The 27,574-nt window shown below is 35.5% G+C and overlaps 2 protein-coding genes across 15 annotated transcripts in view; one reads left to right on the top strand and one right to left on the bottom strand.

The window, feature by feature from the left end:
- The window catches only part of GPR137C (G protein-coupled receptor 137C), an 83,755-nt gene extending 78,760 nt beyond the window's left edge, over positions 1 to 4,995 (top strand). For both annotated transcript variants that reach the window (XM_055289361.1, XM_063645588.1), the window contains 3 exons: positions 809 to 934; positions 1,110 to 1,228; positions 2,226 to 4,995. In XM_055289361.1, coding sequence (XP_055145336.1) covers positions 809 to 934; positions 1,110 to 1,228; positions 2,226 to 2,403 — 423 coding nt within the window. In that variant the 3' untranslated portion in view covers positions 2,404 to 4,995. The remainder of the gene's footprint in view (positions 1 to 808; positions 935 to 1,109; positions 1,229 to 2,225) is intronic.
- A 642-nt stretch (positions 4,996 to 5,637) lies between these two features.
- Positions 5,638 to 27,574, bottom strand: part of ERO1A (endoplasmic reticulum oxidoreductase 1 alpha) — a 62,532-nt gene continuing 40,595 nt past the window's right edge. For 7 of the 13 annotated variants that reach the window (XM_055289356.2, XM_055289349.2, XM_055289350.2 and 4 more), the window contains 7 exons: positions 24,287 to 24,313; positions 24,080 to 24,172; positions 18,571 to 18,817; positions 17,742 to 17,811; positions 11,947 to 12,033; positions 11,726 to 11,859; positions 5,638 to 9,219 (listed from right to left, as the gene is read on the bottom strand). In XM_055289356.2, coding sequence (XP_055145331.2) covers positions 9,159 to 9,219; positions 11,726 to 11,859; positions 11,947 to 12,033; positions 17,742 to 17,811; positions 18,571 to 18,817; positions 24,080 to 24,172; positions 24,287 to 24,313 — 719 coding nt within the window. In that variant the 3' untranslated portion in view covers positions 5,638 to 9,158. The remainder of the gene's footprint in view (positions 9,220 to 11,725; positions 11,860 to 11,946; positions 12,034 to 17,741; positions 17,812 to 18,570; positions 18,818 to 24,079; positions 24,173 to 24,286; positions 24,314 to 27,574) is intronic. The other 6 variants (XM_055289351.2, XM_055289352.2, XM_063645587.1 and 3 more) reach the window with 5 other exon arrangements.

The raw sequence follows: 27,574 nt of genomic DNA, 5'->3' as shown, positions 1-27,574 counted from the left end.
GTTCAGGTTTAGATGTTTAAATAATGACTTTCATAAAAATCTGGCTTTGTCAGTCTTGATAATGGGAGAGCATTCGTAGTTCCTTGGGTGTCCAGGTATTTGCTATCATAAATCCCGGTACTCTAACTATGCATATTTAACTTCCTAGCATTCCCATATGCTTCCTAAACGTACATTTTGACATAGCTATATGTCATATCTGTATAGTAATTTAGCTTTGTACTGAATTTAAGGGCTCCGGGAATATTATTTTTCATTTACCTTTCTAAAGTCAAGGAATTTTCACGTATAGTTCCTTGTGGCAGATTCTCTTCACTCCTTTTTCCATTTCCATCTTCCAACATCTGATAGAACAGAAACAAATTTAATATGTAGATTAGGTCCAAAAGCATATTTTAAGTAGAGCTGAGCTGAGTGACTTGTTACGTTTTTCTACAGGTGTAATTAGGGTAAGTGCTGTTATTTTGCCTATGGAGCAGCTAGAACAGTAATGTCTTTAAAAGTCACTGTCTTTAGATTATGGGGCCTAAATAGGAGTTCACTCCTTATTATCCATATATTAAAATTGTCATAAACTGATACATTGAAAAAATTAACTGCTTTTTATTCTTTGTAACTTCAAAGCATTTTATGTCCTTTAAAGGATAAGTGTCATTTCATGAGAAACCACAAAATATAGAAAGTTGTAGAGTGTATGTGCTTGTAGTTGATATATTTTATCTTACCTGACTCGAAACAAGTTAACTGTGGAGGTGATTGCTTATATAATAAACAGATGTAAAAATTCTCTGCCATATTGTGTTTACAGGCTCATGTAGAAGACATAAGTGGAGAAGAGTATATAGTATTTGGAATGGTCCTCTTTCTGTGGGAACATGTGCCAGCATGGTCGGTGGTACTGTTTTTCCGGGCACAGAGATTAAACCAGAATTTGGTATGATATCATAATATTCCCCAATGCTTGTTCTCCTATTTTAAAAAATTATGGAACATTTATATTGATTTTCTATTTTTGGCAAAGGTTAAGACTAAAAATTATTATAGATTCTAGCGTCCCTTCTTAGTGGAAAAGTAAAACCTTCATATGCTATCTAATACTTTGTTCACAGGCACCTGCTGGCATGATAAATAGTCACAGTTATAGTTCCAGAGCTTACTTTTTCGACAATCCAAGACGATATGATAGTGATGATGACCTGCCAAGACTGGGAAGTTCAAGAGAAGGAAGGTAGATGTAACAAAGCCACTTAGCCTGAATTACTATTGAAATTGATTGAAAAAAACAAATCTAAGCTTTTACCAAAATATGAAAAAAGGTGATTTGGTGGTAATATGTCAATAAATAAGATCGGCAATATTGGAGTTTAAAGCAGTAGATGTTAAACCCAGGGTGGGACCTGCATTATCAGGAACTACCATTTGACTCAAAGCCTATATGCCTTTGGGCTAAAATGGTGCCATTTCATTTCAGGATCACTTGTTGGTTCAGAGCTGTTTGTGGGAGGGGGATACACAAGGAAGAAATACTATTACAGTGATTATGTGTCTGTTTGCATATCTTTAGTGCTGGTCAAAATCCAGAGAAACCCTAGATAAAACTCTTGGGAAGCTTAATTGCCATAGGAAATCTTCCCATGCCCTCCTTGTTACAAAACCATTTCAAGTCCATAACTAGTACACTATTGACTGTGATTCAGGCAAAGAGAAAAGCTTAATGGCTGAAGCCGTGAAGCATAATGGCTTCAGCTTGATATGCCATTTTCTGTAATCCTAACTTCATCTGGACAAGTTACATAACCTCAGTTTTTTGAACCTGTTTTTCATCTGTAAGACAGGGATAATAGAACCTACTTCAGAGGTTTGTTGTGAGGATTAAATGAATGTATATGTGTGTCTGCATACATACATACATACATACATACATACATACATAGATGTCTTAGAATAGAGCCGAGTATATAAGGACTACATTGTTATCATCTGACGATCAAGTTCTACGTGGCATTCATTCATTCTTTTGTAACATACTACAATATAGAATCCAGGATATTAGATAAAAGTCATTAAATTTGTAGAAAGGCATTATGTTATTTGACAAAGAACATATTTCAATATATTTGAGTGCTAACTTTACTACAAAATTCATTGAAAATGCTAAAAATTCAAATGTGACTTCTTATATCCTGATCATAGTCCTATGGCTTCTTTACCTTTTTTTGTTGCAGTTTACCAAATTCGCAAAGTTTGGGCTGGTATGGCACCATGACTGGGTGTGGCAGCAGCAGTTACACAGTCACTCCCCACCTCAATGGACCTATGACAGATACTGCTCCTTTGCTCTTTACTTGTAGTAATTTAGATTTGAACAATCATCATAGCTTGTATGTGACACCACAAAACTGACAGCATCACCAAGTCATGATTCTTGAGTTGTTTTTCATAAATGTGTATATTCAATGTGTTTAAATTCCATCTACATAAACATTCCATTATCTGTTGCAACTGAAAACAAAATCTGGAAGTGTGGCTGTGTTTGGTAAAGAACACAGCTATTATTTTTGACCTCTTCATAGTAAAATGAAGTAAAATGGAAAGTTTGGAGTAGGAGAAAAGAGAGATCTTAAGGCACTTGATGGCCTCCAAAAATCCTGACTTTGGAACATCAAATGCATATGTGCACTTTTATCTTTGTTCTGAGTCACTGCAGTCCCCAAAGTCATATGCCAATGTTCACACTGGAATACTATATTGTACACCAAACTGGAAGGCAATTTTCCTATGAAAATCAAAGCCTGTATATTCATTGGTATGCTCTATACAGAAATCTTAATAAAAATTTTATAGTGTGAACAGTGCACAGAGTTAAGGCATAAAAATGTATCATTCTTTATAAAAATCTACTGAAAATGTGTAATCATTGAAGACAGTTCTTTTAAGCATGATTTTAAAATAGCGACTGAAATTCAATCATTTTAAACAAATGATAGTAGTAATCCATTAGTTATGGCCAGCAGTGTTCTTTGGAGAGCCACAATAATTTCAAGAGGAAAATATACCAGTGAAAATTGTGTGGCTATTTTGAGTAGAATTGGTCAGTTGATTATTTTGTGTAATTGAGATATATGTAGTAGTTTAAGCATGATTCTTGAAGAAAGCAATAGTGACTTTTGCAAAGGGAGATTTTGGTAGAAACTTCTTGGGACTAAACAAGTTTAGAAATGCATTTAAGAATTATTCACAAGATGTATAATTCTAAATTAAAACATAAATATATTTTCAAAAGCATTTGATTTCTGTGAAGCATGATATAGCTGGTCTTACCTAGTGAATCAGGATTGTCCTCAGGTAAATGAAATCATGATACATTATTGCAGTGAACTCAAGTGCAATACTTTGTGAGACATATAATTCCTCCTATGATTTTAACATTTTTATATCTTGTATATGGGAAAAGCCAAATTAAATTGAATTCAAATTAATTCCAGCATTAGACTAAATGAGCAAACTTAAGTAAATGTACAAACTAGGTAAGTATAAAACCACAGATTAACAATATTGGAGTACTTTTAGAATTACATTAAAACTGTCTTAAATGTCCTATCCCAAATCTTAAAAAAAAAGAAAATGGTAGGCTAAGATAATACAGAATTTTAAAATGCACTTTGTACCAGTGTCTATGTGGAAAGAAGTAGATGCTGAATACCTCAAGATGCCAAGGGAACAAGCAACATTGGGAAGTTGTCACAACATGCTCAAAGACAAACTACAATTGTCTGCTATCTATTTCTTCAGAACTGGAACTAATACGACTATCCTTTTCTGTTTTATACTTTGATTAGAATGTTATTTCCTCTCTTACTTAAAATGTACTTCAACTTTTTAACAAACAACTGATACAATAACTTCACAAAAGTATAACACTAGGTTGAAACCCTAAGGAAAAATTGAAATTGTTAATGCTTTCTATCTTTTGGGAGGCTAGTACACAGACAAATAAATTTCTTCTTTTTATGATACAAAATGACTTTGTATTTAATCAGAAGCATATACTTACTTATTTTGGGTTTGTTTATAAGTTCTCTCATTGTAACCAAATTATTTAAAAATGTATAGTATAGTTACCTATGGTATTATGTGACAAAAGCGTACTTTTATTACAACTTCAGTTGTTAGATTTCTTCTCAGAATGCCAACTGTTTATTTTGCTAATAATGTTAGGTATCTAATCATCTAGAGCTGTCTGAAAAGATATGTTGTCTTTGTTAATCCTTGGGGTTCAAGGTGATAAAGTTTTTCTAGTAAGGCTCCCCTCGATAATGTTCCTATTTGACCAAACTAACAGATTACTTTTTAAAAATTTTTCAGATAAAATAACTTGGTTCTTTCTGCTGCATTAGTTGATTGTTCCAAATTTGAGGTTTGTAAGTTTATTCTTATCACTGACTAGGGTACCCAAATTCTTGCATTTGTCTCCTTATACACATCTAACACATCACCAAAGACAAATAAAGATACACTCTGGCCCAATCTTTGCTTAAAAATTCCAAAGCACTAGGAGCACTTTAAGTTTGGTCTCGAAAGGAGTTGTTTATAAAATCAAAGGGCTACCGATTCCCTGTTCATCCTGCACTGAAGCACATGATGACAATATCAAACCTTCGTTTTTGTTCATTAAAAAGTGAATTTCATTACTTAAATGTGTAATTCTATAGTGATTAGCAGTACTTGTTTTCATCATTTCACTTGGGTGGCCATTAATTTTGAAACTTTTACCACTCATTGTAGTTGGTTGTAGTTTTATGGAAAATGTAATTTATAGCTAAAGTGGCTTTTTTATGCATAGCTGCCTTTTTTATTGTTTAACAGTGTTTCTCAGCTATATAATCAGTTTCAAACTGGTTGTAAAAGTATAGCTGTGGCCAATGAATGTATTTATTTGTTGTTTCACTAAATTGTGACAAAACACTATTAAAAATAAAAGTGTTTGTGCTTTTATTTAGAGTTCTGGTTTTCTTCATCTCTTATAATGGACTATACTGAGTTTCTATCATATAAGGATAAGAACATAGTGCTACCACAAAAAAAAAAAAAAGAAAAAAAATCAGGAGTTAGTTACAAATGATAGCTTGCCTTTAGTGATCTCATAATTACTTACATCTGGATGTCATATCACTTAATATACACCAGTTTGACATGAAGTGCCATGCAGTTTAAAATGCCAATACATTATTAGATGATAGTACAAAATTTTTATTATTTATTCAAACATTAAGCTAAGAAAAATTGTTATATGAAATAATTTATAACACTTCTCCCCTTCCCTTTAGAATCTTAAACAGGAATCCATTTATCTACCTTATAATCCTAGGAAGGTATTATTTGATTATTCAAGAAATTCCTCAGTGATGCTGCCTTTTCCCATCAAAGAAAGAAGTTCCTTTTTTTTCCCAGAATAGACCCCTTTCATGACCCACCAAAAACCACACCAAATCTTGAATACAATTTCAGCTTTATTGACCCCCTAAAGTCTACAAATCCTTCGGACTCTACTGACCCGTGCTGTAAAGTGAAGGCAGTGAAAGTATTTGGAATATAGGTAGGACCTCTAATATAATAAAGATGTCACTTTAAAATCAATTTCTTCAACAAACATTTATTAAACATTCATATGCCAAAAACTATGCTACAGAGATGCAAAAAATAAAAAGGTTCCTTTTCCTGCCCTTGAGCTCACATTCTAGTAAAGAAGACTTTTGAAAAATAAAACAATATAGTACAATGTAAGTGACATACAATAGAGGTAGGTTGTAATTACAGTGGTGACACGAAAGTGGAAGTTAGATGACTCTCCTTGAGTGGAGCAAAGGAGGTTTCACAGAGGAAATGCTTATGTCAGGCCTGCAAGATGCATAGGAATTTTCCAAGTGGGGAAGGATGACTAGCACACTTGATGCAAAGAGTACAGCATTTACCAAGGCAGGAGGCCTGGCCAAATGTGGCTTCTGAAGAACTGTAAGTCTGTTTGACCACAACATTCGGTGGAGGAAACACATCACACATCAGAAGACCTTGTACACCAAACAGAGGAGTTTGGCTTTCTCCTGAAAGTTCCTGAAGTCATTGAAGGGTATTAGGGAGTAACACTGTCAGAGTGCTTCTAGAAAGCCTGCTGTGGTAACACTGAGCAACAGAGAGGAGACCAGCTAGGTATAGGAGGCAGGTTAGTACTGTAGGTATTAATAATAGCAATGAAGATGAAAGAGTGATGTATCAAAGAGGTGGAGATAAAATCAGTAAAACTTAGACACTAAATGATAGGGGAAGGTGGAGGAAAGGAATAAGCCTGGAAAACTTAGAATATAATGGTTCTAAAATTAACCAAAGTAAGGGACACAGGCATTAGAGTAGGTTTCGCAGAGAATGAATGTTTTAAGACACACACAAGTGTCTCTGGGACAACCAAGTAAAGTGCAACAGGCAGATGGATTGAGGAGTTTGGCTAAAGGTAAGGATTTAGGAACTGCTGAATTGAAATTACCCAAGCGTGAGAAGTGGTGTTATGATTAAGAGAAAAAAAAAATGGAGGTCTGAGGAATAACATTTAAGGAATAAATGAAGAGGCCAAAAGGGGCGGGGGGGGTTGTTCAGGAGTGAGCAAATGTAAGAAATCAAGGGAATAAATCTTTAAAGTAGGGGTTGTCAAAAATGTCAAATACAGAAAAAAAGTCAAGTAATAGCTTGTGAATTAAACTGTGGATTTAGAATTAAGATTTTAGACTTCACAGGAAGGGACTGTTAACTACAGAGCCAAATGGCAGATTTTAGTTAAGGAGCCAGTGGAAGGTGACAAAGTAGAGGTAAGAATATTCCTTCAAAAACATGGGCGGTTAAAAAAAAAGAGGCCAGGCACGGTGGCTCACGCCTGTAATCCCAGCACTTTGGGAGGCCGAGGCGGGCGGATCACGAGGTCAGGAGATCGAGACTATCCTGGCTAACACGGTGAGACAAACCCTGCCTCTACTAAAAATACAAAAAAAAAAAAAAACTAGCCGGGCGTGGTGGCGGGCGCCTGTAGTCCCAGCTACTCAGGGGGCTGAGGCAGGAGAATGGCATGAACCCGGGAGGCAGAGCTTGCAGTGAGCCAAGATCGCGCCACTGCACTCCAGCCTGGGTGACATAGCAAGACTCCGTCTCCAAAAAAAAAAGGAAGGGAAGCATAAGATGAGAGAGAGGGACACACAAAAAATGGCCATTTGAACCCACACTTTATTTTATATAGAGTGATCACTTCATAGTCTTTTGAGTCTCTAAGAGGATTGACTTAATTAATGGGTTAATGTCTTTCCTTTCCTGCCTTAGAGAAAAATGAAGCAACAGAGGAAAATAGGACAAATTATTAAACTTAGCTCAGTGATTATTCATTTAAAATATACTGAATACATATGCATACATTCATCCAACAGATATTTATTGGATACCAAGCATGTGCTTGGCACTGTACCAGGCCTTAGGGACACAGAAGAAAAAGTATACAGCAGTGTAAACTGACATTTCTTAACCACTATATAAATAAACCCCACTTTACTAATAATGTGACATTTCAACATGTTATACCTGATAAGACATATGTAAAGAGGGCACATGATTTTGAGGTATATAGCTTCTTTTTCTCTACAATTACCATGTGATATAAATTCCTAAACCCCTTCAAATAGCTTTATAAATGAAGAGCTTCCACTAATGAAAACCTCCCAAAATTACAGTTCAGTTTTAGGGAGACAAAGGAAATGAACTTTGTGTATAAAAAACAAAAATGAAACTGGGTATGGTGCCAGACACCTGTATTCCCAGCTACTTGGGAGGCTGAGGTGGGAAGATCACTTCAGCCCAGTCGTTAAAGTTCCAGCTTGGGCAACAAAGCAAAACCTTGTCTCTAAAAAAAATTTTAATAAAATAAATAGCCTACCCTATTACTATACACATCAAGCAAAAAACGGGCAACAAAACTCAAAAAGAACTTTAGATTGGAACTTGAAATTATTATTTATTCTAAGGCTTACAGTATTATAGTTCCAGAATTGTGGGAGTTTTTTTTTTTCTGAGAAAATCATTTTTAGCAATTACTCAGTATTACACACTGAAGTATTTAGGGTTAAAGGGGCATGATGCCTGTAACTGACTTTCAAATGATTGAGGGAAAATTTGTGTGTTTGCATGTGCGTGTGTGTGTGTGTGTGTGTGTACAGAGAAAGCATGAAAGATAAAGCACACATGAACAATTAGTGAATCTGGGTAAGGGAGCTCTTTGTACTATTTTTGAAACTTTTCTGTAAAGTGGAAATTATATAAAAATAAAAAGTGTTCCCCAAATTTTATTTAGTATTAGTGAAAGTATTATGAGAATAAATACATAATCTATTCAACTTTTCACAATGTTTAGAAATCTCCTGTGCCTTTGAGTTGTTATTGTACGTTTCTACACACAAAAACAACCCAATCAAAATAGCAATATACTTCTAAAAGTGATTTGTTTCATACCAATGTATTTTAGGATTGCCAGATAAAATACAAGACTCCCAGTTAAATTTGAATTTCAAACAAATAATTTTTTAGTATAAGTATTTTCCAAATATTCCATGTAACATATTAAAAAACTAATTGCTTATCTGAAATTCAAATCTAACTGGGCAATCTTTATTTTTATTTGCTAAATCCAGCAACCCTAAATGTACTGAAAAATTCTACGTTGGTAATTATGGGTCATTCATGAGGCCTCCTTAGCATTTTCTTATTAAATGCTTGTCACATTTACCACAGTTTTATTTATATTACATATTATTACACAAAACGCTAGTTTGAGAGACTTAGAACATTCATTTTTATAATATATGAATTTGATAATCCTCCTTTTATTCAATATTAAACTTTAAAATTTGTACCACATTATTAAAGTATTACTTTTACTCACAGTAGTAGTATACATAGACTTAACACAATTTTTAAAAATGTGTTTACTTAAAACAATATAATTCTCCTTTACAAAAGCAACTTTATATAAAATGTTTGGCTTAAGACTGTCATTGCTATTATGCCTTTGAATGAAATTCCACTCTTTGGCCTCCATTGTCCAGAAACAGGCACATATCAGCTTGTTTTCTTTAATGAATATTCTGTAACAAGTTCCTGAAGTTTTCTAATTCTTTCACACTTGTAGAAATTCTGTAACCAAAAAATATTTCACTCAGAAACCATCTTAGATAAATTTTATCTGTAAAAGTTATTCACTTTGCATTTTAAAACAACATTTTTAAAGTAACTTATTTCAATAAATTTAAGGTGCATAAACCATTTAATGTATTTTAATATATTTTAGTTCTTAATTTGACATGGTAAAACTAAGATATTAATGTCTAGAAATTAGTTATTTTAAAAGTATTTAAATACATATGCCAGATGCAGTGATTCGCTCCTGTAATCCCAGTATTTTTTGAGGCCAAGACGGGAGAACTGCTTGAGGCCAGGAATTTGAGAACAGCCTGGACAACACAAGGAGACCTGGTCTCTACAAAAAAAAATTAAAAATTGCCAGGCATGGCTGTGTGTGCCATGTAGTCGTAGCTACTTGGAAACCCAAGGTAGAAGAGCTGCTTGAGCCCAGGAGTTCAAGGTTACAGTGAGCTATGATCATGCCACTGCACTCCAGCCTGGGCAACATAGCCAGATCCTATCTCTAAAAAACAAAATTCTTTTAAATAAATAAAATAGCCAGATGCAGTAGCTTATGTCTGTAATCCCAGCACTTTGGGAGGCCAAAGCGAGCAGACCACTTAAGTCCAGGAGTTTGAGACCAGCAAGGGCAATGTGGCAAAACCTTTTCTCTATGAAAAAGAAGAAAATTAGCCAGGCATGGTGGCGTGTGCCTGTATCCCAGCTACTCAGGAGACTAAGGTGGGAGAATCTATTGAGCCTGGGAGGTGGAGGTTTTCGTAAGCTGAGGTCACGTCAGTCAATCAGTCAATCAAATACGTAAGTATGAGATACATAAGTATTAAAATACTTCTGTATTTTAAGCATTCATAAGTATACTCCCTTAATATTCAAGTATATAGTATTTGGTATAAAATATGTAAGTATACAAATATTACAATATTTAGGTATAAGTATTCATAAAAGTATTCATATGCTTAATATTAAAGTACATAAGTATAAAGTATATAAACACAGAAATATAACTTTTCAAATGCATAAGCATATGAATACTTAAAATACACCATATTTAGTAAATGTAGAAAGAATCAATGCTATTGGCCTATAAAGACTAAGAATATTAAATGTATGACTACACTGTTTTCACTAATTTTTGTAAAGTAAATTTTGTTCCTTATTTTAAGTGCACTTAGCTCTGCTCTCAATCATGAAAAATAGAATAATCAATGAAATATTAACTATCTAGCCCCTGGGTCGTAGAGACACAATTTTGAAGGTCAATTATTTCAAGTCCAAAATTGTAATATTTTTCAAATGAGGAAATGTAGTCCTTTAAAAAATGTTAATTTTTATAAATCTCAGCATTTCTTGCAAGATAAGCCAAAAGGAAATGCATCTGTACTTAAATATTTTAATGTAAGTTCCTTATTTCATGCTTTTCTTTAATCACTTTGATAGGAAATAATTATTTTAAAAAGAATTAACCTTTTTATATAATGGTGAATTCACAAAGAGATTTACATGTACACCTATGTTAAACAACATGATTTTTCTACCACTATCACAAAAATAATTGGATAGCAAAAAAACTGCTTTTAAGCAATTTTTAATGTACAAATTCGATAAGATGAATATTAAAATTCAATCAGTAAATATAATTATGATTTTATATATACATATACACACTTTTTTTTTTTTGAGATGGTGTCTTGCTCTGTTGCCCTGGCTGGAGTGCAGTGGTATGATCTCGGCTCACTGCAACCTCTGCCTCCCGGGTTCAAGCGATTCTTCTGCCTCAGCCTCCCAAGTAGCTGGGACCACAGGCATGCCTCCACCATGCCTGGCTAATTTTTTGTAATTTTAGTAGAGTTGGCCAGGCTGGTCTCGAACTCCTGGCCTCAAGTGATTCACCCACCTCGGCTTCCCAAAGTGCTAGGATTACAGGCATGAGCCACCGTGCCTGGCCCTAATTATGATTATAAAAGTCAATAGATGAAAATAAAGACCATCATGTACTAATTGTATATGTCTACATACTTGAGGTATTTCATAATATCCCATAATTCTGTAATGAAATGATTTCTTCAAAAAAAATATTCCTGGCTGGGTACAGTGGCTCATGCTTGTAATCCAGCACTTCAGGAGGTGGAGCTGGGCAGATCACCTGAGATCAGGAGTTCAAGACCAGCCTGGCCAACATGGTGAAACCCTGTTTCTACTAAAAATACACACACACACACACACACACAAATTGGCCAGGCGTGGTGTCACGCACCTGTAATCCCAGCAACTTGGGAGGCTAAGCTGGGAGAATCGCTTAAACCCAGAAGGCAGAGGTCACAGTGAGCCGAGATCACACCACTGCACTCCAGCCTGGGCTACAGACCAAAACGCCGTCTCAAAAATAAATAAATAAATAAAATAAAAAGGATATTCCTTACCCAGTTTTTTCTGAGAGCATATATGTTGCTTTAGACTTACTTGGCTACCAGAAGCATTTCAGTACATTCAAACTAACCTTCCAAATGCGTTGAATAATGATACTATTTCTTGTCTGGTTAGATGGAATTCATAACTAGGTCCACTTTCTGGGATATTTGCTATCAATTTCTCAGAAAACAAGATCTTCAGAGCAGTGCCCAAACCCTGAGTCTATAACAGAAATAAGAGAAAAAGAAAAATTAGAAAATTATTCATGCAAAGTGTAAATGAGAAATAGGAATGACTAGATTTGCTTACCTGAAGCTTTCCCCACAGACGACATTTAAAACAACCAACACAATCCATAATTCTTGAAATATTTCTAAAATGCAGTCGAAAGTCCTCCTGAAAACAATTTAACAAAATTTTATTAAGATGTAATATACAGTCAATTAGTAAGTATTTGCTGAGCACGTTCTATGTGCCTAACACTGTGCAAGGTACTATGGGGTACCAAAAATGAGAACAGCACTAATATTCATTGGTTCTACATACCAGATGCTTACATATACAATCTCATTTAATCTTCACTACAAATCCAAAGGTAGATATTATTATAATCTACACCTAATAAATGTAAAATCAAGATTCAGAGTGTTTAGGTAACTTGCCTAAATTCCCATATCTAGTAAACAAAAAACTTAGAAACCAGGCCTGTCTGACTCCAAAGCTAAACTATCTGCAAAAATATACAAAATAACTTTGTCAAGGTGTCCATTGTAGGTGATTAACTATATGTCAATAGGTAGAGAAAGGAGGGTGAGACAGGGTTAGAGAGCATCATTTACCAGAAGGAATGGAGGGAGGGAATGAGGGAAGAAGGCAGGAGTGGAAAGGAAAAAAAAAAAATCCTTTGGTTTTTTTTTTTTTTTTTTTGAGAGGGAGTATCACCCTGTCACCCAAGCTGGAGTGCAGTGGGGGGATCTCGCTCACCGCAGGCTCTGCCTCCCGGGTTCACGCCATTCTCCTGCCTCAGCCTCCTGAGTAGCTGGGACTACAGGCGCCCGCCACCAAACCCGGCTAATTTTTTTTTTTTTTTTTTTTTTTAGTAGAGGCAGGGTTTCACCATATTAGCCAGGATGGTCTCAATCTCCTGACCTTGTGATCCGCCCGCCTCAGCCTCCCAAAGTGCTGGGATTACAGGCGTGAGCCACAGTGGCCGGCCCTTTGGTTTCATAATAGTTCAACCACAGCCCTTCTTTCTGGTATGAATAAGGTAAAACAATCAGGTCTTCCTTTGTTAATATTAACATTACTATTACTACTAACATGCAAAAATATATAAAATATAGTGAATGCCATGTACCCACTACCAAGTTTTAGAAAAATTTGTCACAAGTACAATCAAAGCCCCTCATGTTATCTCTCAAGTCCCATATCCCACCCTCTACTACTATATTGAATTTGGCATTGTTCCCTTTTTGTTTTTATGCTTTTAATACATATGTATACATCCATGAACCCTAGAATATTATATCATTTATAACAGGGTGACATGCATCCAGCTAATCTAAACATAGTATATGTCCTTAAGGAATATGGAAAAAAGAAGGGAAGCCAAGAACACATCCTTCTTTTCCTGCAATGGAAATTACCAACTGATCCTCCAAGAGACTCCTGTACTGGACTAAGAGGGGAATCTCAAGCTTACAGTATTCTTAGCAGGAAATTTGACATACATCTCAGATAGAACATCCATTATACAAATTGGCCTATAATTTAGGGAGCACACAGTATTTCTCTTTTTCTAATGTGATAAACCACACACTAGGCTCAACTAGATGAAGGCAGGACCACAAATCTAAAATAGGAATAAATCAATGATTGGAACCCACTATTCAAAGGAAACCTCAATTTGCTCTGGAGACAGATTTTCCCAACATGCTTTATTCGTTTGTGACTTTCAAACAGCTGTAACATGAAAAAAAGTTTTAATAGGATCTAAGATGTAATATCTTTGTTAATTAAGACAAAGCCCAAATTGTTCATTGTTACCATATCTTAATAATATTTTCTATCTTGGTTTCAGTACCTGTCCAGTAAGAGGTACTATTTTTTTTATTTTTATGACCACATGACATCCACGCAACAGGTACTAATTTTAAACCTACTTAAAAAAAACTAACCAGTAATATTACTCTACAAAGATTCTGTGATCTGATTTTAGGTTTCCTTTAAACTAGAGCATTGACCAAAACTTAAAGAAAAATCACACTTTTAACAATAATAACAGAGTAACAAAGTTACTCTAAAGAACATGTTCCCATCCTATGAGCTGTTGACTTCTAGAAGACTTAATAGTTATTATGAGGATCTACAGAATCCACATAGAGACAAGACTGTATATCACAGAATAAATAGCTCACATGTATGCACTATAAATTTCCAAATGGATAGAAATGTTATGATCAATAAAACACAACTTTTACTTTAAAAGCGTTACTAAATGCATGGTGGCTTTTTGGCAATCATATTTTCAAAATTAACAGATACTAAAAATACTCTGTCATGAGAAGAGGTTTGAAAGTCCCTGAGTATAAGACTCTCATACTTGTGAGAGTTGGAAGCCTCTGTTCTAAAAGACTGTGCTTGCTTTTGTAGACGCTAATTTCAATATATGATTCTACGTTAATCCAAATACTTGAATGTGACAGCTCTTGAGTAAGTCTTTGTATGACATGTACAGAGAGCAGGCATGGCTGCTTACAATAGCCAAATAAACATTGTAAAATTAAAACCAAGCACATCAAATAGCATGCATCTTCTGCTTAAGTGAACTTAATATGCTAGGACCAAATTAATAGGCTATAAATTTATTAGATCAAATTAGTAAAAATTAGTAAGGATTTCACAGGAGAAAATCCTTGTGACTTAACAAATAACAATGATGTACAATAACCTGAGTATATCCCCTAATTATCTCAGGTTAGAAAAATGTATGGTCCTTAAAATAACCAGTACCTAAATCACTTACAGATTTTCCTTGTTTAGACATACAGTTTTAGGTCATCACTTTAAATTACAGCCAGTCAATAGAATGATCAAGCACGCTGTGATTTATATTCAGTGAAACCAACTGACCAATTCTTGCCCAAATTCTCAAATGCTTTACAAGTCTTCAAATGAGATTGTATTCTATTTGAATTGAATGCTAAATAATTGTCCTTCATACAAGTCCTCTATTTCTAACCATACATTGATAGGGTACTAAGGAAACAAGATGAGATTTTTTAAATTAATTTATAAATATGACTGTTCAAATCGATGTTTACCAGAAACTACTTTTTAAAAAAGTAAATCTTTGATAGTAGCATGTTTTGTTTTTTACATCTTTCCTGTAAAAGATTCAGAAAAATTCTGTTACATCAAGACTCTCTACCTAAACTTCATAGGACATTAAAGGTGAGTGTTTCCAAGTTTTTATCAAATTAAAACATTGTGAGAAATCTTTCTAATCTGCACGATTTAAAAAGAGCTGATGCCAGAACACTTTCCAATAAAGCGGCAAGTAAACTAAAAAAAAAAAGGAACATATTGAAAATAGTAGGAAAAAAAGAAGTCTTATTACAGCATCTTCCCTCTCACTTTCTAGTTCCTGGAAGCTGTTTAGGCAGATTATATAAGCACTGAGGTATGTATTTGTAGCAAGAATGCTTCAAGTAGGAGGTAGATGGGAAGTCAAGAATAAGTATTATCTAACTGCAAAAAAACTGAGTGCATAAAATCAGGTTCTTTCATTACAGAAAGAAAGAATAAAAAGCAGAGGAAGATTTTTGTAAATATTTTGATGAAATCAGGGTGGGTATGGTGGTGGCTCACACATGTACTCCCAGCACTTTCGGAGGCCAAGACAGGTGGATTGCTTGAGGCCAAGAGTTCAAGACCAGCCTGGGCAACATAGTGAGACCCCAACTCAACAAAAAAATTTTAAAAGTTAGCAGGGCATAGTGGTGCCAGCCTGTAGACCTAGCTACTCAGGAGGCTGAGGTAGGAAGATGGCTTGAACCCAGGAGTTCCAGGCTGCAGTGAGCTATGATTATGCCTCTGCACTTCAACTCTGGTGACAAAATAAGACCTTATCTCTTAGAAAACCAAAAATACATATACAATATGTATGAAATCAGACATATTTGTATAGAAATCCACCTATACATATCTATCATATCTATCTATATCTGGTATCTTTATTAAGACAAAGCCCAAATGATTAATTGTTACCATATCTTAACAATATTCTCTATCTTGTGTTTCAGTACCTGTTCAGTAAGAGGTACTAACTTTATTTTTACTATTTTTCTATGACCAGATGACACCCAAGCAAGATGTACTAATTTTAAACCTACCTAAAAAAGAACTACTCAATAATATTACTCTACAAAGATTCCGTGATATATATATATATGATTTCATATGTACATATATATAATTTGTGTGTGTGTGTATATATATATATGTATATATAAAATCAGATCAAACCCAGTAGTACGGAGGGCCACCTGCCTTTACTTACCAGTAGAACTTTGTAAGAGAGAAGAGAAATATAACTTTACTTGACCCCCTCTGGAAATCCCTTGAGGGTAGAAGCTCTCTTTCCTTTTAATGACAAAAAATCGTGCTGTGCACATAATGAGTGTGTAATAAATCTTCCCGGTAATGTTTGATATTTATAGCATTATGAGGCAAATACATACTCAGAAATGGTCTTGCCTGAGGTTAGACCCTATTAAGAGGCAAGACAATGACCAGACCCCATTCTGTGGGGTATCGAATCTGTTCTTTCCCCAGCTGCACACTGGTATTCACAACTGTCTTTAATTCCCAGTGAATAAGATGAACGGCAGGGGGTGCAATGGCTCACGTCTGTAATCCCAGCACTTTGGAAGGCTGAGGTGGGAGGACCACTTGAGCCTAGGAGTTTGAGACCAGCCTGGGCAACATAGCAAAACCCTGTCTGTACTAAAAAAAAAAAAAAAAAAAAAAATTAGACAGGCATGGTGGTACATGCCTGTGGTCCCAGCTACTCAAGCTACTCAGAAAGCTGAGGCGAGAGGATCGCTTGAGCACAGAATTTCAAGGTAGCAATGAGCCGTGACTGTATCACTGCACTCCAGCCTGGGTGACAGAGAGAGATCCTTTCTCAACAACAATAAAAAAAGATGAATGACAAAACATCACATTGTGCCTTCTCCCACTAATGAAGATCCTTTAATTCAACAACATCATCTTCAGAATTCTCTTCAGCAAAAGACAGACTAATATGCTACTCATGCATTGGATCCACTTCCTTTATTACCTCTATTTATTATATGAGATCATCAATGTGAAAGGCATCTAGAAAGTGTACAGCAATATACAGATATCAGTGTTACTTTGAATATAATGCAAAATAGACTTTGGACTTGATTTTTTTGAGGAAAAGAAAGATTACGACTGATTTTTTCTTAATTTCAAGATTTATATCAAGATATACTGTTAAGTATATATACATGTGTTTTTTAATTGACAAAAATTGTATGTTTATGGATACAATGTGATGTTTTAATGTACATTTACAACATGAAGTGATTAAATCAGGCTAATTAACAAATCCATCGGTTCACATACTTAATCATTTTTTGTATAGTGGAAACCTTAAAATCTACACTTTCGGCAATTTTGCAATATACAATGCATTATTACCATAGTTACCATTCTGTGCAGTAGATCACTAAATCTTATTCTCCCTAACTGAAACTTCATACCCATGGATCAACATCTCCTTTTTCCCCATCCACCCCCCACCCCCAGCCTGTGGTAACCATCATTCTACTCTCTACTTTTTTTTTTTTTTTTTAATTAAAGACAGGGTTTCACACAATGTTGCCCAAGCTGGTCTTGAACTCCAGGGCTCAAGCAATCCTCCCACCTCAGCCTCCCAAAGTGCTGGGATTACAGGCCTGAGCCACTGCACCTGGCCTACTCTCTACTTCTATGAGTACTATATATGGGTTTATATTCATATCTGCATAAGTGTTAATCAGTTTGTATCAAACAATTAAGTATAAAATAATTACCTTTAGTTTGTGTGCTTCTTTTTTATCCCCAGCAAAAAATGAATTCTCATCAAAATGCAAAGGAAATGACCTGCATTTTAAAACAGAGAATATTCATCTTCATGTGTTATAAATACTAAAAGTCCTGCTAATACAACATTTTACTAGTCGTGATAAATAAAGAGGAGAAAACATAGTAAAACCAACACTCCGATGCCCCAAAACAAATTCTTATCTTCAAACCTCAAATCTCGATTCTAACTGCATAATACAGAAATTTGACCCCAAATCCAATTTGTTCAAATAAACATGAAAATAATACATTATCAAATACTAAAAGAATGGCTCTTAAAACTAAAAATGTGTGCCTCTCAGTACCCAAATCAAAATAAAAACAAAAGCAAAATTAAATCTGAAAAGACCTACAAGCAAAATTAACTTTTAATTATGTTCTAAATAGTTTTCCTTTCTCTAAATGAATATTAAAAATTTTAGGCAGAGCACAGTGGCCTGCACCTGTAATCCCAGCACTTTGGGAGGCCAAGGTGGGTGGATCACTTGAGCCCAGGAGTTCGAGACCAGCCTGGAAAACATGGCGAAACCCCATTTCTACAAAAAATACAAAAATTAAATTAGCCCGGTGTGGTGGTTTGCACATATAGTCCCAGCTACTTGGGCTGAGATGGGAGGACTGCTTGAGCCCAGGAGATCGAGGCTGCAGTAAGCCATGACCGTGCCACTGCACTCCAGCCTGGGCAACAGAGGGAGACCCCATCTCAAAAAAAAAAATGTATCCTTTACATTAATTGTCACTCTTCTATTAATGTATAAATTTTAATATATAATTTACTTGATTTCATGAAGTATTTCCAGAAGTAACATTTTGTTTTCCTCATCCTGAATTTTATTTCCAGTAAAGAGTTGAAAATCTGGGCGCTCGAAGAATGGTAACACTTTGGATAAAGCCCTTAGTTCTATTAAGTAGAGAAAATACAAGTTCTTAAGCCTTCTTGGACCTTCTCCTTCAGTCAAAATTCCATCAAATCGCTGTTGAAATTCTGTAATGTTGTGTCCCCATTTCTTTTCTAACCAGGTCTCTAAGAAGGAAGAAGAATTAAATATTTAAAACTGAATTTGACAATTTTTACTTTAATTATATTAGGTTATTCATGCCTATAGAAGTTAATTTCATTTTGCATTTTAAATTATATAATAACAACCAAGAAAATGGTTTTTCACAATTTAGCCTTTAATAGTTTTATATTAATATTTTATTTATTTTATTTTTTTTTTTTGAGACGGAGTCTCGCTCTGTCCCCCAGGCTGGAGTGCAGTGGCGCGATCTCGGCTCACTGCAAGCTCCGCCTCCCGGGTTCACGCCATTCTCCTGCCTCAGCCTCCCAAGTAGCTGGGACTACAGGTGCCCGTCAACACGCCCGTCAACACGCTCGGCTAATTTTTTGTATTTTTAGTAGAGACGGGGTTTCACCATGTTAGCCAGGATGGTCTCAATCTCCTGACCTCATGATCCGCCCGCCTTAGCCTCCCAAAGTGCTGGGATTACAGGCTTGAGCCACCGCACCTGGCCTTAATATTTTATTTTCTAGAACCCATCCTTATAACGAATTCAATGTTTTACTGAGAAAGCAAGTCTTATTAATAATAAAAATCATTCTTAATTTTTGCAGGTGCATAGTATCTGTTTATATTGATGCCATATATGGCATCTTTTGATACAGGCATATAATTTATGTATTAATCACATCAGGGCAAATGAAGTTTCTATCAATTCTACACTTTTAGTTACTTTAAAATGTACAATTAAGTTGCTATTGATTATAGGGTCATTTTTATGGGTATAATAAAAATTTTTTATAAATATAAATAAAATCCTGAGTCTTAAAATTCTGAGTTCTGCTTAAACATTTAAAAAAATTTGTTACGTATTTTTCTTTGAACATGTGGTCTCTCTGCCTGCAAACATACAGAATTTTAGTTCTGATTTACATAGAGTTAGCTATGCACATATATTACTCTAAAAATAGACCTTAGGTGCAAGAAAATTATAGAGTAAGTGTGTTTGGGTAAGTATGAGTTTGTACCTGTTTTCAGAAGAATAGAGCAATATTGGAACAAAATAAATATCTTAATAAGGTGACAAATTTACTAGAAAACTGAAAACCTCAAAAAATGCTGAAAGCAAATCTATACTCTGCTTTTTATTAAATTCATTACTGTAAAATCTTCTGACTTATGATTCAGAATCTCTCCATGAACATTTTCTGTTTTTCTTTGCCTAGTTCTCATGCTAGACTTATAATTTTCTTGTCTCTTATAATTTTTTTCTTTTATAGTTTATGAGGTATTCATTATGTGAGCTGGTCATACTAATAAGAATGATTTTTCTAAAATTTAGTAGTGCATACAAAACAATTTTTAGATGTATTTCCAAAATTGTGTATTATATTTTACTTAATTAGGACATTCCATTTGTTCTTCTAATTGAAGAATTCTACATAAGCCTGTATTTTTTTTTTACTTATTTTATTCTCATTATAATTGACATAAGTAAATTTATATATTTATTGAGCCAATTTGTTCAGGTAAGAACTAGGGATACTTCAGAAGTCATGAGGATGGTTTTTATATATAAATGTAGCAAACACACAGTACTTGCTGTGTAATAGATGCTCCATGATAAGCTATAAACATTCCTGCTACGGTTAGTTTGTAAGTTCAAGTCAGAGAAGGAAAATATCAATAGTGAAGAAACAAGATTGATTCTTCATGTGGAGATATCATTTTTCCATGCTGCAAAGCTAAATCTTGCTGAATTTTTTTTTTTTTTTTTTTTTTGAGACGGAGTCTTGCTCTGTTGCCCAGGCTGGAGTGCAGTGGCGCAATCTCGGCTCACTGCAAGCTCCGCCTCCCGGGTTCACGCCATTCTCCTGCCTCAGCCTCTCCGAGTAGCTGGGACTACAGGCGTCCGCCACCACGCCCGGCTAATTTTTTGTATTTTTAGTAGAGACAGGGTTTCACCGTGGTCTCGATCTCCCGACCTCGTGATCCGCCCGCCTCGGCCTCCCAAAGTGCTGGGATTACAAGCGTGAGCCACTGCGCCCGGCCAATCTTGCTGAATTTTAAGAGCAATTCTGTTTAATTCCTAGTTATCTTTAGTTTTGTTTGTCCTATTATGCGTCTTCTGTGTATTCATCACAGCCCTTCTTCTTTTTCTATGTGATGGCTACAGTTTTCTCACTGTTGTCTTCATGCCATGTCATTTTACATGATACTTTGTAGGTTTTGATGAGAAAGTTGGTATTTATTTAACGCACTCAAAAATTGGTTTTAACTAGAGAGTTTGCTTATCAATATAACTTTCAGATCAGTTAATTAAGATAAAAGACAAACCTGTCCACAGGTGAGAGGATTAAATAACTTAGCATTGTTTTCCTCTGTTTGTAAAAGGAAAATCTTATTAAATTCTTACACAGGCCAGGCGTGGTGGCTCACACCTGTAATCCCAGCACTTTGGGAGGCCGAGGCAGGTGGATCACGAAGTCAGGAATTTGAGACCAGCCTTACCAACATGGTGAAACCCCCTCTCTACTAAAAATACAAAAATCAGCCACGCGTGGTGGCACATGCCTGTAATCCCAGCTACTCAGGAGGCTGAGGCAGGAGAATTGCTTGAATCCGGAAGGCAGATGTTGCAGTGAGCCAAGATTGCACCACTGCACTCCAGCCTGGGCAACAGAGCAAGACTCTGTCTCAAAAAAAAAAAAAAATTCTTACACAAAGTGAGACACATATCAAATTTGCTAGAAAATATATCATAGAAATTAAAGTATTAGGAGAGTTAATGGTAAGTGAAAGAATTTTAAATTTAATGTTCTACGATACACTTACAGCACAACATGTTTCCATGTAGAATCTTTTATTTTTAAGTGTGAATCTTAAAGTCTGCAAAATAATAAAATGATCTCTGTAGATTTGAAATCTGGAATAATATTTCTTTTCCATATTGATACTACAACTCAGAAGAATTTCTCACTTTTATTTTATGTGCTTCTTTTTTAGTGGGTGAAGGTGTCTACAGCTTATATTCTTAGTCACCTAACTGTAGTCAACTTCTTGGTCATTTTCTCTGGAAAAATTTTGAAGATCATGGCAACTTTTAGATTAAACCATTTTCTGGGTTTTTTTAATGCAAACTTGTTTATTGTGTTCACAAAGTGGCCAGTCATAAGACCATAAGCAACGCCTGCACTTTCAGTGGCTTTCATACCATTACCATCTGTAATCAATGAATGTATATTTATTTTGTAAAACATAATGTTTGGAAGTATATATACATTGTCAAATGCTTAATTCTAGGTAATTACGCCACATAGTTAACATTTCTGTGGCAAGAGCAAGTGACACTGTCAGCATTTTTCAAAACTACAAATACATTATTTTGATCTATAGTCACTACACTGTACAAAAATATCTCTTGAACTTATTCTATTAACTATAATTATGTATTTTTTGATCAACATCTTTTCAAACCCTCCTGTCTCCTAAATACCTTGGTGTCTGGTGGCCACCACTTTACTCTCTACTTCAATAAGATTTTTAGAATCCCTTTGTAAGTGGAATCATGAAATAATCTTTGTGTCTGGCTCATTTTGACAAATATAATGTCCTCTAAGTTCATTCATGTGATGGAAAATAATAAAATTTCCTTTTTTAAAGATGAAAAATAATAATAATAGTCAAACTTCTGAATATAAACATATTCATAAAACCTAAACACACAATTTGGAAATGATGATCTAAAATTACTAATGAGTTTAGGCCAGGCGCCATGGCTCAAGCCTGTAATCCCAGCACTTTTGGAGGCCAAGGCAGGTAGATCACCTGAGGTCAGGAATTCGAGACCAGCCTGGCCAACATGGTGAAACCCTGTCTCTACTAAAAATACAAAAAATTAGCCGGGCGTGGTGGCCTGAGCCTGTGGTCCCAGCTACTCAGGAGGCTGAGGCAGAAGAATCACTTGAACCCAGGAGGCAGAGGTCACAGTGAGCCAAGATCATGCCACTGCACTCCAGCCTGGGTGACAGAACAAGATGCTGTCTCAAAAAAAAAAAAAAAAACAGTAAAATTACTAATGAGTTTACCGCCATTTAAAATCAAAGTTACGGCCGGGCACAGTAGCTCACGGCTATAATCCCAGTACTCTGGGAGGCCAAGATGGGCAAATCACTTGAGCCCAGGAGTTCGAGACCAGCCTGGGCAACATGGCCAAACCTTGTCTCTACAAAAAATACTGTAAAAAATTAGCTGGGCATGGTGGCATGCTCCTGTAGTCATGAGGTAGAAGGTAGGACTTGGCTCAGGAGGTGGGACTCAGCACACTGGACCAAATTGAAAACTAACTAAAACAGGGAGGGGGCTGAAGCAGCTTTCCATGAGGCACACCCACCAGGGTGCCATGTCAGTTTCTCATTCCCATGGCAACATGCAGAAGTTACCACCCCTTTCCATAGCAATGACCCAGAAGTTACTACCCTTTTCCTAGAAATTTCTGCATAATCTGCCTCATAATTTGCATATAATAAAAAGTGGACTATAAATATGGCTGCAGAACTGCCTCCAAGCTGCTGCTCTGGGCACACTGTCTATGGGGCAGCTCTCCTTCATGAGGGACAGTACCTCTGCTGCTGCTGTACCTTGCCACCACCAGCTGGCCTTCAAACTTTTTCCTGGGCAAAGCCAAGAGCCCTCCCAGGCTAAGCCCCAGTTTTGGCCATTGCACACTAGAGTGGGCAATAGAGTGAGACCCTGTCTCAATCAATCAAGCAATCAGTGAATAAAATGGAAGTTTCTATATTTTGTTTCTCAGAGTTGTGATACTTTAATTCCAGAAGAAATATGGTACTGATGAAAATCAACCACGGTCTCATTTTCAACAGTATTAAGGCATAAACAGCAGCAGGAAAGGCTTTTACCTATTTAAACTCCAGGCCTGATACGGGCACACAAATAAAAAGGTTCTGATACAGTAATATCTATCAAATAGCAAACTGTGCTGTTAGGAGCTATTTAAATTCCCAAAAGGAAACAAGAATATTTCCAAAGTGATATGGACAATTTTGAGCAGCTTCTTAAAAGAAGGTGAAGAGAGCTAAGAGTATGTTAAACTGTTCAATTGTATCTACAGTTCCCACCTTTCCGATTACTACCATTTAAGAGTGAATTTTTACTGCCTAATATTCAATCAGGTCAATCTTTTCCCATTCAGGTAAATGCCAGGAAAATTTTAAGAATATCTAAAATTAAGAGTGGTAAACTGAATAAAAGTAAACGTCACATACCTTGTAAAAGATATCTTGCACTCAAATGCACATTAATGCTTGCATGTAGGCCAGATATAAGTCTGTAGAATGCTCTTTTTTCTACACAGAGACCTATGAAAAAGCAGTGACTTAGAAATAAAATTTCATATGTGAATCTTGTAGACATAAAATTAATCTCATGAGAAAAAAATCATCATTGAAATTTATTTTAAAGTTTTAAATTACCTTCTAGCCAACTGTAAAAAGTGTTCTCTGAAATCAAAAGAAAAATAAGTCATAAGATTGGAAAAATGCCAAAATACAAGGTTTTCAAAAGTTTTAAAGCATTATAGGAAATTTGTGCCAAACAGCAATGTAAAGATTGTTTAACCTAACGGTCCAAGTCTTAATTGCAATTTCTCAAAAGGAAGAAAAAAGGTTATGGATTCAGTTAAGTACCAGCCTGCTGCTTGGTCTTTAAAAGGCTTTAGCACTGCCTGGGGTTGACCCAGTCTCTTAACGTTCTGGTTAAAGTGTTTTACATGAGGTCAAAATACAGAATTTAAATAGTAAATCAATCAAGAATGGGAAAATACCTAGCCTTGATAACAATTCATGCCATGAAAATTAAGGATTCATTACATGCTTTTTAAATTAGAAAAAAACTAAAATGATAAGACAGTATTGAAGGGGTACTATTTGTATTTAGCTGATAATATTAAATGCCATTCACTATTTCAAAAGAGCAATTCAGGAAAATGTTATAAACACCAAATATCACTTATATTCTTATGACCTAATAAGATCATTCTCAATATATTTAATGCCTAGTAATTCTATGAATACGTTAATGCCTAAATTAACATGATAGAACACTATCTAACTAGTTAACATGGTAAAATAACATACAACTATGAAAATAGCAAGAATGTAGAACATGGCAATACATAAAAATGTTTACTTGAAATATACAAAAGGCATAAGAAATAATCATTACAACTCTGTAAAGATTCATGTATGCATTTGCTACAGAGATGATAAACACTGTACAGTGTTTTCTACTAAAGTTGCTTACAGTAATGTTAAAAATGAACCAAATAAGCATAAAAATAATGGAAAGAATGGCAAAGGGAATAAGCAATAAATTGGAATATATAAAAACTCAAAACATCTATTTGTCAGAACACTTCATAAACAAAAGCAAAATGCAAACAACAAACTCGGTAAAATGTATGTTGCAAATACGACAAAGGGATTAGATCCTAAATATATAAAAAGCTCATAAACTAAATAAAAATGCTAAAGTGCCCCCTTAAAAAGAGGTAAATAATATGAATTGAAAAATTCACAAAGGAAAAAATACATATGGTAATAACAGACAAAATTGTATGGTCTTACAGGCAATAAAAAATGCAAATGAAAACAAAAGATATATGACTTTATCAAATAAGATAAAAATATGATCATCTTTAATGCTGACAAGTGTTGGACAAAACTACTTATATATAGAAAACATAAATATCAAAATGTTAGCAGAGAAGCATATCTGGTAGGGTATGGTTCCCGGAGTCAAACTGCCTGATGTAAATCTTAACTCTGCTACTTACAAATCATATTATTTTAGTCAAGTTGCTGAACCTCTCTTCATCTATAAAATGGAGACAGGAATAATACCCCTAGGACTGGCGAAAGAATTAAATAAAATCATATTTGTAAATTGCTCAGAAAAGTGCATGGCACAGAGTTATTATTAATTATTTGGGGATGTGGGGATTATAAGGAATTTATTTCCTTATAAAAATTTTCAAGGTTCTTTTTTTCAAGTTTTTGATCATGAATTAGGGAGTTAGGGGATAATACTGCTTAGGACCTAGGCTTCCAGAGAAATTTTCAGTTCAGTGTTTGTGTGTGTGTGTGTGTCTGTGTGTCCTTTTTTTAAAAAAAAAAAAAAAAGAAAAAAGACAGAGTCTTGCTCTGTTACCCAGGCTGGAGGGCAGTGGCTCCATCTCAGCTCACTGCAACCTCTGCCTCCCCAGCTCAAGTGACCCTCCCATCTCAGCCTCCCACATAGCTGGGATCACAGGTGTGCACCATCACACCCAGCTAATTTTTCTATTTTTAGTAGAGACAGGGTTTCACCAGGTTAGCCAGGCTGGTCTCAAACTCCCAGCCTCAAGTGATCAGCCAGCCCTGGCCTTCCAAAGTTCTGGGATTACAAGCATGAGCCACCAAGCCCAGCCAAGAAATCAGTTCAGTATTATAATCCTGAAGTACCTATTCTCAAGTTGACCTGACTGTGGTCTAAACAATCACTTAATATGATAGCTCTCAGGAATAACCCTTTGATATTTGGCCAAAAGCAATACTTATAATAAGACAGTTTCTCTAAGGATGGCTCCCACAGGTTAACGATCTTTTTTCTGATAATAAGAGGTCTTCAAATAGAACTGAAAAATCATAGTAGTCTCCTCTAATGTGGCTAAGAATATAGCATAGAACTAGGTGGATACTCAAGGTAAAATAAGGTTACTCAAAACTGAAAATTATAGAATCACATGTACCAGTAGCAAATATGAGGCATCTTTGGAAAAATAATCTCACTGCTAAACAATTTCTCTTCCAAACAGTTCTGAGTGAGCATTTTATTTAGCTACTACAGTTAATATAATATAAAGCACAATAATAAAATAGCACTGTTATCAGACTTTAGTATTCTGTTATTTAGACATAATGCAAAAGCAATTCATAAGAATTATGTTCAGAAAATAGAGGATCTTGAGGGAAAGAAAAGTGATACTTCATATTTTAGCAATTTCACCTAGATAGACTAAAGCTAAGCACCATTAACTCTTTTCATATTGTTAAGCATATGGTCTTAAGAATAACAAATGTCAGCCGGGCGCGGTGGCTCACGCTTGTAATCCCAGCACTTTGGGAGGCCGAGGCGGGCGGATCACAAGGTCAGGAGATCGAGACCACGGTGAAACCCCGTCGCTACTAAAAATACAAAAAAAAAAATTAGCCAGGCGTGGTGGCGGGCGCCTGTAGTCCCAGCTACTCGGAGAGGCTGAGGCAGGAGAATGGCGTGAACCCGGCAGGCGGAGCTTGCAGTGAGCCGAGATTGCGCCACTGCACTCCAGCCTGGGCGACAGAGCGAGACTCCGTCTCAAAAAAAAAAAAAAGAATAACAAATGTCATTTCAATTTCACCCTTAAAGCAAAAACACAAAGTAAACCTAATGTATGTTGAAACTGTTAGCATTAGTTAGACTTGGCAATGACACCTACATCCAACGAGTCAGCAACAACCTTAGAAGCCAGCTCTGAAATCAATACTCATCATGCCCAGAACCTTCCTACATGAAACCCAGCAGATCCCAGAGTTCAACCAGTAAAAGAGAGAGGACATTTCCCTGGCCTGAGGCAATAGGAGAGACGGGGAGTGGACATGCTTCCACATTCAGAGGGGGTAAAATGTGCAAATGAATGATCAGAGGCTGAGGCACACTGTTTCTAATGCCTGAACCCAGACACA

This window comes from Symphalangus syndactylus, chromosome 8 (assembly GCF_028878055.3).
Source record: "Symphalangus syndactylus isolate Jambi chromosome 8, NHGRI_mSymSyn1-v2.1_pri, whole genome shotgun sequence".
In the NCBI taxonomy this organism is placed as follows: Eukaryota; Metazoa; Chordata; class Mammalia; order Primates; family Hylobatidae; genus Symphalangus; species Symphalangus syndactylus.
Note: the sequence above shows the minus strand (reverse complement) of the source record. Positions and strands in the feature narration are given on the sequence as shown.